Source organism: Odontesthes bonariensis, chromosome 5 (assembly GCF_027942865.1).
Source record: "Odontesthes bonariensis isolate fOdoBon6 chromosome 5, fOdoBon6.hap1, whole genome shotgun sequence".
Classification (NCBI taxonomy): Eukaryota; Metazoa; Chordata; class Actinopteri; order Atheriniformes; family Atherinopsidae; genus Odontesthes; species Odontesthes bonariensis.
This window is the reverse complement of record NC_134510.1, coordinates 25,170,358-25,182,810: the sequence shown is the minus strand read 5'-3', so window position 1 is coordinate 25,182,810 and position 12,453 is coordinate 25,170,358. Positions and strand designations below refer to the sequence as shown.

General features: G+C 43.2%; 1 protein-coding gene across 1 annotated transcript; it reads right to left on the bottom strand.

Moving 5' to 3' along the window:
• Positions 1 to 5,513: 5,513 nt before the first annotated feature.
• On the bottom strand, positions 5,514 to 12,405 carry clk2b (CDC-like kinase 2b). Its single transcript, XM_075465622.1, has 11 exons — positions 11,916 to 12,405; positions 10,316 to 10,406; positions 10,175 to 10,241; positions 9,978 to 10,094; positions 9,735 to 9,901; positions 8,255 to 8,349; positions 6,951 to 7,080; positions 6,781 to 6,863; positions 6,616 to 6,695; positions 6,449 to 6,539; positions 5,514 to 6,361 (listed from the first exon to the last, which is right to left on the bottom strand). Exons 1-11 carry the CDS (start codon positions 11,979 to 11,981, stop codon positions 6,179 to 6,181), a joined length of 1,170 nt encoding a protein of 389 aa, XP_075321737.1. The 5' UTR covers positions 11,982 to 12,405; the 3' UTR covers positions 5,514 to 6,178.
• Positions 12,406 to 12,453: the final 48 nt, after the last annotated feature.

Below are 12,453 nucleotides of genomic sequence, written 5' to 3'. Positions count from 1 at the left end.
AAAAAAAGAAAAGTCCAGTGGAGATGTGTGTCCTGGCCCTCACAGAATAAGATCACTATGTTCTGGTTTCAGCCTCGGCTTCCCTCGTTCCAGATTCACTTTACTCTTCAGCCCGTCCGATTCTTCCATACAGATTAAAGGACTTGATGAGGGGAATCTCGTTAGCAGTGGCAGGGAATCCACACAATGACTCACGTGTCTTTGATGAAGATTTAGAGGCACTAGGTGACGTCATGCTGAGTGACACATGGAGGCATCACAGGCTTGACATCAGACCCCTTTGTGTTTCTCTAGTTCTCCTTCATTCTCTTAATTGCCTCAGGGTAATCAGAAGGCAGCAGGTAACAATAGCAAGCACTGGTAGGAAAATAAAGCTCTTACGTCTGAAAGCTCTTTCAGTCCTTATAAGACAGCAGTTGATGTTTGGTTCACCGCATTTTTGTAGATGGCAAGATGAGGAAAGATGACGAAACGGGAAATGAAAGAAAGAGAGCTCTGCCTGAGACAGCAGTGTCTGAGAGATAAAAGTATCGACAACTTGGCTGAAAAGCTATCCGAGAGGACAAGACAGGGAGAATCGTTGCTGAAGTTTGAAGGTTTTCTGCACAAAGACTCAGGAAACAAATAACAGACAGAGCGATTTTATGTAAACACCATTTAATTGATTTTATGTCTCTCAAGATGTTCAATTTAGTCATCTTGCTCGAGCCATTCAACAAAAAAAAGGGAAAGGTTTATTAAATGTGTGGTTTTACTCTAAATATTGAGTCTGTTTATAAAATCCGGTCTAAATCTGGGCTTAAAGTAGCCAAGAGATGTATTACTGTTCTATATCAGATCTTAAACGAGGCAATGTTGAGATGTCATTGGTTAGGATCATTAAATAAAAAACATCTGTCATAAAACATCTGTATGTGTTTTAGAGAGCAAAAACCGGCTTCCCTATTCAAAACAGTGTTTTAGTCAGTATATCTTATTCAACACAACAATAGCAGACCAAAGTGTAGACATGTTAGAGCAGTGAGCCATTAAACAAGGCCTGGGATTTAAGAAGGGGCCTTGAGAGCTTCCATAGTTATCAGCAAGGCTTTTAATTGGATTCTGAAGTGAACCGAGCACCAAAGCAGTGGTTAGAACTGGAGCCAGTTACATGCATCATCTTTAGAAAGAAGACTTCAGAAGTGAGACAACCCTTTGATGCAGGTGAAGAATTAGTCATAAACAAAACCACATCACTCCCACCTCTCTCTTACCACTTATGTCCCCTTGCAACTGCGGTGTATGATATCAGAGATCACTCAGAAAGTTTGTGCAGGGGATATTTGGTTGTACACACGGGACAGATGGACGATGTAAATAAGAAGGAATCTCTTGGTTATCAAGATCTATTCTGGAACAAATAAACGTCGGATGCTCTGGACCTAAGACAAAAATGACCATCCACACTGTTATCAGCAACAAGTCCAAAAGTCAGGCTCTATGATGGCATGAACAAAGCTCATTTACACTTTTGTGATGGCTGTTTTATTACTGAGACTCTAGAGCAGCATATTCTGCCTATATGCCAGCATATCCGGCCACATCTTTTCCCGGAACTCCATGTATTTTCTTAACAAATCAAAGCAGAACCACATTCTGCTCACATTATACTGGGATGTCTGAGGAAGAAGAGGGTTCAGACAGTGGGCTGGTCTGCCTGCAGTCCTGACGTGTCCCCAACAGAAAATGTGTGAAGAAGTATTCAACAAAAGATGTGACAAGGACCCTTCGGACATATTTGAAGAAAGAACGAAACAAAATGATACCAAAAAGGCTTCATCTCTTCTTATCCTCGATGTCAGAATGTCTTGTAAGTGTTGTGAAAGGGAAAGGAAACAGAAATTGGTCAAAGCTTCACCACAACAACTATTTTCTGAATGTGTCGCAGGTCTAAAAAGCAAATATGAATGTACCAATTCAAGCTAATGAGACAAAACATGACAAATCTTGTGTTCATATTGTGTCGAGTCAAATAAAAGTCCAAGAAAACATAAAAGTCACTGCATTTTTTTCTATTTCCATTTCACAGTCCCAATTTTTTCTGATTTTCTGATGAATTTTACTCCAGCGCCGCTCCAGCTTTCTTTCAGCTCTTTTCTGTGTCTGGATGTCTTTGAATGACTCCCCACGTAGAGTTTTTTACGCTCTTCTGCCTACTGGATCCGGTCACCTATCATTTCCCAGAGTCAGAACCAGACATGGAGAAGCTGCATTCAGCTTCTATGCTCCACATGTCTGGAACAAACTCCCAGAAAGCCTCAGATCAGCTGAAACACTCAGTGTATTTAAGCCCAGGTTGAAGATGCACTTATTTTCAGCTGCGTTTGAATCAAGCTCCAAATCTGAAGCTTGAGTTTCAAAACTTAATCATATTTTAACTACTGACTTTATCTGATTTTATCTATTGTTCTTATTTCTTTCTTTTTTGTTTAAAATTTAAATCATGCTTTTTATTTCTACTGTTATAATGTATCTGTTAAGCACTTTGATTCACCTTGTTGTTGAATTGTGCTGTACAAATAAACTGGCCTTGCCTTACTCTAATGCCCCAGTTGGAACTGACAGCACATGCACTTACTTCAACTGGCCCTTTTAAGGAGGTCTCTTATATTCTTCTACCTCTGCTGCCCGAATCCCTCCGATTTCTGCCGGCTGAGGGTTAATGCTTTAACAAGATCACCATTGGAGCCCCGCCCTCCTTAGCACATGTCCAGTAACAGATTCTCCATCCGTTGCTGAACAGCAGCGCTTCTGCACAGCAGGTGAAAAGCATTGAGAGGACAAATGAAGAAATGAGGGAGGACATTGAGCCGACCAATGTGAGAATATTTTCCCGGCTATTCTAAGGAAGCTGATTTAAGAAAATCAAACGAAAGAATCCCATTTTACTGCTGTAAAATATCATTACACTCAACATTCAGTTTGGTGAGCAAACCACACTCTTGTGGGTGTATGTGTGTGTCGTATTTTTTTATGGTTGCTGACTGCATGCCTCATCATGCATGAGAACATGTGAGTGGGTGTGTGAGGAGGATGAATGCTCTGTCACATGTTGGATGCTGATCCACCCAGAATCCTTTAAGTGGCTTTGGGCCACTCAGCTGACATGGAAGCTCTGGTGCAACACACACACACACACACACATATACAGCTGCGTTTCTACTGTTTCAGAGGACACCAAATCTGCTTACTCCGACTTTCTAACCATAAAAACCACTTGCCTGATATTAATCCTAACCCTTAAACAGATCTCACCATTAACATATAATTGCTGACCTCATGGAGGCTTGCTTCAAAAAGGGTTGTGAGTCCCCAGGCTGCACCTGTGTGAAGAGATTTACATCCCCACAGCACGAGCCACACAAACACACGCTCACAAGCAGAGGACCAGCAGCAGCGGTCAGAGATGGCGTTTAGGTCAAAGTCCAGTGAGGATTTCTGACCAAAAAGCTGAAATCAGGCACGTTAAAAGGGAATTATCATGCCACAACATGCAAGAACATGCGATCACACACTTCCCTACTGTGTGAGCAACGCACACATTTACACAAACGCAACCATTGAGGCATTTTAAATTTATATTGAATATATATATAACAACATTCACAGGTAAACCTGTGTCAATATATGAATATATTGTATTAATTTAGTTTTCATTTTTTTTATTGTGGTGGCTCTTTAGCTTGCTGACATGATGGAAACTTAATATTCTGCAGGTATTCAGTTCAAACAGAATTATTCGATATAAAACCATAAAGCATCATAACCTAAATAAATAAAACATTTTAAAGAGTTGGCTTGGATTAAAACCCAAGGGACCATCAGGAGACTATCTGCTCAAAGTTCTGTGCTGTATGAATTTGTGAAATTTTCTTTTTAATGATTATTCTGTTTGAACTCTTTTTTACTCTCCTCCTCCTCCTCATATTGTGCCCGCAGGTTGTTCGTTCATGTCGGCAGACGCTGCCAATAATGACGGTCAAAGCACGTGAAACCTCTGGTGCTGGTGAGAGTAACGGCAGGTCGCGCTGTAAACAAGATGGATTTTGGCCCTATGATTGGGTTTTAAACCTGCCCAAGCAGCTTCTGATTTCTAACCCTACCCAAGTAAAATTATAGGCTAAACACAACACAGGAACGTTTTAACATGTTGTGTTCAAAATATTCTCCGTATCCACCCAAGTCCTTTAGCAGATTTATGGCTTATTAAACAAAAGACTTGCAAATCTGCTTGGATGTGAAAACGCTCACATTTCCAGGATGCAGTTATTGGTCAGATTGAAGGATATGAGCAAACAAGCTATTCTGTTCACTGGCCAAGTTACTTTTATTTAGAAATTATAAACACATTTCAAATTTTATGCCAGCAACACACTTTTGTGGGCCATTTTGTTATGTCTACCTTCCTTTTAATTGCACTTTTAAACAGTTTGAGAACCGATTATACCAATCGTTGAAGTTCTACCGGTACATTACAGAACCAAATCTGCAAATCTCATAAACCAATATTCAATTCACAACGGAGCGTAAAAAAAACGATGACTGAAAGTGTCACCTTACAAATATTGGCCCATCTCGATTTTGATGGTAGCAAAAAAGGTCGGGATGGGACAACAAAGGGCTGGAAAAGTAAGCAGCTGGAGGAACATGTTGCAACATGCTGAAGCTTCACGGTAGAAGAGTGTTTGCTGGAAGTGCTTTGAGTGTAATGAAACACAACATATAGCAAAGAAGATCCTGCACTGTTGAGCAGCTGAAACCTATTTCAAGCAACAATGGGGCAGCATTTCTCCCCCAGAGGTGCAGCAGCTGGTCTCCTCGGCTCCCAGATGTTTACAGGCGGTTGTTAAAAGAAGAGGGGACGCTGCTCAGTGGTGAACACGGCGCTGACACATTTTTTAAATTCAAGATGAGCTAATATTTTTCATCAAATATTACAATATTTTACGTTCAACATCTGTTATGTTTTCTGTGTTCTATTGCGTCTAAAACACCGGTTTATCCGATCTTTAAGTCATTCGTTTCATTTACATTTGACACAACGTGGGGCTGTAAATGCACGTGTATTTTGCCTTCCTTCCTTTTAAATGTGGACCGTACAATTTTCTCAATGTAACAGCTTATGATTGAGTCTGTCTCAAAACAAACCTCATCTAAAACTGAGTTTGGCATGCCAAAGAACAATAGATACACACTTCAGATTGACCCAAATGCAGAGGTGCACGCAATCATCATCACAAACACACAGACCTCCATCGTAAGGCCTCATTCAGTCAGACACACATGGGCCCTCAGCTCTGCCAAGGCTGCAGAGGAAAGCTGGCGAGCGCACGGTCTTGTTCAGCCTTGTGATCGTGCTCTCTGCTGAGCTGCACTCAATCAACATGCCAAAGGAGGGCTGCGAGTCATTTCCACCGGCAGTGTGCCGCAGACTCCACTGGACTGCATGATGAACTGAGGCCACAATCAGAACATGAGAGCATGATACAAAATTTATTACAAAAAAATGACAGTTATTATCATGAGGTGACCACGAGCACACAAATCCCTTCAAGATATCCTCAGACTCTCCCGTATTTCTGGAATCCTGTCCTATGAATTTTTAGAGATACGTGACGAACCTTTCCACCTTTTTTTTATTTACATATTTTCATTCGGGAGCACATTTGATCTACAGGCACGTGGGCTGTCACATGGGACAATACCTGTGTTTTTGCATATTTGAACCCATTTACACCCATTCGTGCATATTAAGAAAATATTGAGAGTTCTGCTGATTTCCACGTGTGGTTATGTAGCTTATAGAAAACAAGCAGAGCTTTTAAGACTACATGTTAGGAGACTTCAACCTGACTTACTTTGACATTTCAGGCAGCACAGACATGAATCAGGCCTGGGATGGGAAAAACTTTAAAAAAACGAGGCTCTGCCTCGTTCCAGTTGAAAGACTCCTCAGTATCTCCCCTCTACCTCTTCATTTGCACATGTGAACTAAGTAAATTCCCTGCTCACTCTGTGAGCCCTCCTCTTAATTTGCCTCTTCCTATTGGAATATAGAGCGCACATGAATCGTTGTGATGGAGTTAAGACTTGCAAACACACTGGTGCGGTCCACGCAGGGTGGAGTAGTTATTCGGGCTCATCTGCTGAGGTCACAGCTCCTCCTCCAGACCTGATACCTTCCTGGCTGATGGAGGGGCAGGAAGAAGGGGTGGCTCAGAGCAGAGGCAAGAGAGATGCGCTTCGCGGGCTCGTACTCCAGCATCTTCTCCATCAGGTCGAAAAACTCATGGTGCTCTGTGCCTTGTGATAACATGTACTTCTGGAAACCCAATAAAAAAAAAAAGGGAGACTTGTTGTTGAAAGGGTAAAGGTCACTTTTTGAATGTTGGCACCTTTTGTAACTCACCCTAAATGGTTTGCACTTGGATTTTATGGAGCGTCCGGTCTTTGAGCACTCGCTCCAGTTGAGGCGGCCCTGTTGGAAGTACGTCTGCTTTCTGAGGAAAAATAAGATACTGTCAGTTAAAAGTGTTTCAGAGTGTTGCTACACAACAAGGTGCAGAAGATCGATACCTGCTCCTTTGGATCATTCTTCGAGGAATCGGCCCCCGTACTTTCTCCATCATAGCAAGATGCTCCTTGTTGTCGTGAGTCTGTGAGTGAAAAGAAGAACAAGTGAAGATGATGCTGTACGATCACGCTGATACGCTGATACCGCTTTGAACACGTTCGCGTTACCTGGAACAGAGTTAAGCCTTCGTAGTATTCAAGCAGGATGCAGCCGATACTCCAGACATCACACGGGTGACTCCAACCCAACTCTGTAGGAAAGGCGGGGGGATTTGTAAGCAGCCAAATGACACGGACAGCTTCCTGGTTACACCTGAGGTTAGAGCAGCATCTCTTACCCAGAATGACCTCCGGGGCTCGGTAGTGACGCGTGGAGACAACGACAGAATGTTGCTCGTGGTCGAAGGTGGCGCTGCCAAAGTCAACCAGCCGCACGGTGGTGTCGTTTACTCTCCTTTCATTGCACTTCTTCATGGAAGACAGACAGAAACACTGAAAAGTCTCTTTTACTCTTCATTTAAAGAACATTTCACAAAGGATATCTGACTTCCTATTTTGGTCATTCTGGCAATTTCTATCTGGTTATAATGACACTTGTTGTAAGCGACTGTTCTGCCCAGGCTCATGGTTTCCTCTGCTACAGGTGTTTGTTTGCTGGATTTTATGGCCCATTATAGTTCTCCAGCTCCAAAGAGTATATAATGGGAGCCTGAAAACACATTCCCAGGTTCTGTATTTGCTTTTTAAAGTCTTACTTGCAGTAGACAGCAGTCGGAGCGCTCTCAGTTTGGAGAATCAGAAAGTTTCTTGAAGGATGAGCTAACCTCACAGATACTCAAAAGTGGGCACATTTTTTTCACCTTTAAAAGCAACTCAAACATCAAAATAAAATCGTACTTGTGGTTGTGTCTCGTCTTCATCAGATAGTTCAGCATAATGTGGTCCATGTTGTGATGTGTTGTTACAATCCAGACCGCGGAGCGCTTTGCTTCACCGGCGTTCTGCAGTTGAGATGCAGAAATCCCAACTATCTCTCTCATGAACCAATGTGGCATTTATGAGGTTTTACTTGTACATGTCGAGAAATTTGCTCTTCTCATGGCCACCTCCTGAGTACCTTTAAGGTTGGCTTATCAATCAGGATTTGTTTCTGATTCTCCAAACTGAGACGCTCTCACCGCTGTCTGCGGCAGGGAAGGGCCAAAGGTGTCCCCAGATCAGTGCTTTCGTAATAATTGTTTATTACACCACATAACTGTGACATTCTGAGAAATATGAAGCTAAAGTGCCGGCTGCGTCTTAGCTTTCAGCAACTAGAAAGTAACCTAACTGGTGTGAGAAAACAAGAACCAGTCCACCACATCACACCTTAAATTAAGGATTGCTACCTGACGTAGTTGGGCCAGTTTTCCCCCTGTTGGGCCTTATGTTTGGCTAACTCTTAGATAACATCTGAATAAATACCAGAATAAAAATCTCTTCCCCAGACAAAATTGTCCCCTTGAAAAAATGGGAGACACATGAGGGCGGCTCACAAATTTGCATCTTAATGGGAAACCGCAAAGCAGTCTCTGCTGTTTTTAATGCCTGCTCATTGAACAGCCCGGGATTCTGAGGTCTCATGCCTGCAGTGGTTTCTGACCTTCTGAGCGTTGTATATGAGGGAGTATTCGGAGTTGACAAAGAGGATGTTCTCGGGCTTCAGGTCGGTGTGAGTCAGCTTGTTGTCATGGAGAACTGCAGAGGAGACCGAGCGAGGGGGAGAGGAGAGAGAGGACACGGAGATTTATCAAGAGCCAACGCCCTCATCTGGTGGCGTTTTTCTGTTTGGTGGTGATCTATTTTCTTGGTAAACTGGTGATCATGGGTCGAAATTAGGTGTTCGTACACAAAATGGTGGAAAATACACATATCAGAATCTCAACGTTTTTTTTTTTAGAGCAGTAAATCCTTCAGAGGGTTGTAGCAGAGTGTAATTCTGCTGCTGTGGACAATTTCATAAAACTTTTCCACATTAATGTCGGTGCTATTCAAAATTACATCGCAGCTGAGCTCACTCTTTCATCCCCTTATTCATGAACATGAATCACAGTTAGTGTTCGTGCGACTGTATGAAAATAATCGAGCAGGGTTTTGGAGGTTGCAGCTCCAAGAGGAGCCGAATATCTCCTTTCCTTCATAAAGGATGCAGCAGTGTTTCCTGTGCTAAAGGACGTAGGAAAGGAAGCAGTGACGCTCCTCTCCTTGGCATCAAGTCTGAGCTGCTGTTTATCTGGCCAGTCAGTGTTGAGTCTCTTTCTTTTTTCTTGATCCTGGTTAAATAAAGGTTTAAAAGTGTCATTTTTACTCAGGAAGTGTGTCCAGACCTGTTAATGAACTGCACAAACACTCATGGCTGCCCATCAAACAGTTATTAAGGCGTTTCACAAAAATCGGAAAACATGATGGTGGACGCTACCTGAAAAGTGATGAGTGCTTGTAGACATTTCAGTCTAAGTGGTGGACGTTTCAACACGTAGCGTGAGCCAGAGCAAGCCTTTAAGTGTTTGTAACGTGAGGTAAGGAAAATGGTTCAGTTGCCATAGCAACCACAACTGAAACAACTGAAGTTGCTGCAAGAAAGATTTAAATCTCGAGATTGAACATTTTATAAGATCTCTGACATGATCAGGAAATAAATACATAGCTGCAAATGAAAAGCATTTCCACTCATAACAAGTTGTTTAAAAGGTGCATGTAAAGTCTGCATTTCTGCTACATTTGAGCGCAGTTTAAAGCTTAAATTCATTGCATTATAGATGTATTCTGTGACACTTTTGACGTTTATGTGAAAAAAAGATAAACTCTGATATCATATCATCTATTTTTCTGTATATTCCTCTGTATGATTGTTGTGCAATACACTGTTTTTGATCCATATCTTATAATGTGAAATGACTTGCTCTGCATCTGGAATATCTTTTTTGTTTAACGGCTCACCACAAGGATGCGTTCAAACTTGCAATACTGCCTGTAATCAGACCTTCAGATGTAGAGACCCTTAATGATCCCAATGCGGGATCAATAAAGTCCCACCCATAAAGGCGGTGTTGCACAGGTGGCGTGATGTGTGTTGCACTCACAGCTGACAGCGTGGCAGATCTGGCTCGCCATGTGTCGGATCTGGTTAATTGGATAAGGCGAGAAGTTGTTTGACTTCAAAAAGTCGAAGGTGCTGAGAGACAGCAGCTCGAAAGAGATGCACACGTGGCCGTAGTAGTTGAACCAGTCGAGCATCAGCACGCAGTTACTGACGGGGACAGAAACACAGAGGAGTGAAATGATGGAATCGCCCCAACACTGACCAAAGCCACAAAAAGACTCACTGTTTGTGGTGTGGATCTTTCTCACTGATCCTCTCCAGCACGTTGATCTCCAGTTTGGCTGCTTCTCTGTATTTCTCCATGTTTTTAATGATCTTCAGTGCAACTCGTCTCTCCCCTCTGCGCGTTCAAACACTCCGTTTAAAAATAAGCACCCATACAGGTTGCATGCAGGGCTCAACTTTTGGATGTAACCTTACCTGCTGTGGTCCAAGCACTGCACCACTTTCCCAAAGGTCCCCTCGCCCAAAGTGTCGACGATCTCATCTGCAAGAAAAGTTGGGATCAAACCAGGCCGAAAAGCTTAGTGGACGCAGTCCTCCAGCTTTACTCACACCTACATCTATCATCCAGGATGTCCCCGCTTTCGTAGATCAGGTGGCCATTGTCAGTGTCCCGCTCGCTGTCGCCTGCAGCGTCACTGCTGCCCTGCTGTGAAGACAGTCAGCCACAAAATGAGCCCGTCTTTGTCCCTTTCACCCCCCTCAGACTTAACACTGACTTGTCTGACCTCAGGGTCCGAAAGAGCAAAGGTCACCAGCTTCACACACAGACACACTCAAACCGAGAGGAAAGAAAAGAGAACTACATGCAGTGGATTTTGACTGTTGATGCTCTAACGTTTCTACGGAACTGAAATATGGGTTCTACCCATTCCAGCCTTTCTTCTGTTTTTAAAAAACTTCTCGGTGGGTTTGCGAGTCCGAGGATCCTTATCCCTCCCCTCACTTCCAGCTAAACTTCAGCTGTCAGATGCCTCTCAGCATCTTCATTGCTCTGACGGAGAGGTCGTTGTCGAATCTTGACAGAGAGGCTGCCCACGTCTCCGAGACAGCGCAACAGTGCCAAACCATGACACTTCCACCACCGTACTTGTGCTTCTTCTTCTTCTTCTTCTTCCAAAAAGCTGTCTTTGGTCCAGACTTCTCCTCCGTAACTGTTACCAAACAGCTTCATGTAGCAGTTTACACGACTCCAAAAGGCCTGGTCGTTGCCTGTGTGTTCACTGGCAAGTTGCAGGTTTGTTATCATTTTGGCAGCTTTTTAACGACACTTTTCCTGTGCAGGTCCAATTTGTGCCATTTCTTTCTGACTGTAGACACAACAGAGGTTACCTGCAGTTCCTGTGATGAAATTTTGGGGTTCATGGAAACTTCTTTTTGGATCGAACTACGTGTTCTGGAGCTACATTTGTTGTTGTTGCCAGTCCGGGATAAATTGGCTCTCGTGTGAAAACTGCAATTTCTTTTCCTTCCAACAAGCTTTCAAAGTTCTTGATGTCGGAGATGAGTGAGGCAGGTTCCACCGGTCACCGTATAGGAAGGCTGTAAAAATTGCCTCTTCATCTGGAAACCCCTTGTTCTATTTCTAGAGATTCGGAGGTATGATGAATGTAAGGGCGACTTTTGTTTCTTAATCTCATGAAATTTTTGAATTACAAGGTGGCGATTCAGTATGTTATTTGCTTGAGTGTATCCGTAAGCACCGTTTCCAGTGTTTGCCTCCGCTGATATGCTGAAACAGCCAGAAGTTTCCAAGGGCACAGGTGTAATGTCCCAAACTGTCGATTTGTGCGTCGCTGATCACAGGGACCTGAGCTTGTTGTAAAGGAGGTCAATAACAGACTTCTGGCCTGTTTGGAGGAGCTGAGGCTCTATTTTCATCCACATTCTGAGACTGTTATTAATATCAGAAGGCCAGCATGGGGGTAAGTGAGGAGACACTTAGTGCTGGACACGGGCCACGAAACACACATTAAAACCGACACTGACCCAGATAAACACACGCAATCGGAAAAGGATGCTTGTAAAAAAAAAAGAGTTTGCAAACCATAAATTCAGCAGCTGCAGCCGATACCAAGCCGAGAGTAAATCATGCTGATGCAGAGGAGACAGAAGCAGATGGATGCAAGAGCAATGTAAAGGCGTATATGATACTCACAGACAGGCAGAGACAAATACAGTCCAGAAAACCCTTAAACAGAGCAAACAGCTCTTTCCTCCCCATCACGCAGAAGTGTGGATCTACTCCGAGAAAGGTCAAGCTCGAGTGGAGGGAAAGTGGATGGAGAGGTGATGCTTCTAGGTGGAGCAGAGAGGCAGATGAAGCAGCAGCAGAAATGCTAGAGAACAGGGAGCTGTGGAGAAAAAGCACCGAGGACAGGACAGTGACTGTTAAAAAAAAAAAAGAATGGAGGTCACAGAGTTGTGAGAAAGTAAAAAAATGGCCCAAGGTATTGTCAGCAGAAGCCAGAAGTGAAGGAGAGATAGTAGCCGCAAAGTCGAACGAAGAACCCCCAAAAAACAAACAAAAAAAAAACAAAAACTCAGAAGTAAAGAACAAGCAGGGGAAAAAGCCAACAAGACACAACAAGAGACAAACACAGAAATGAGACGGACAGAAATGAGACGACAGACACAGAGAAGGCGAGCTGAGACGGACGCTAATAATAAACTTTGCTCACAACCCCCATGAGAAA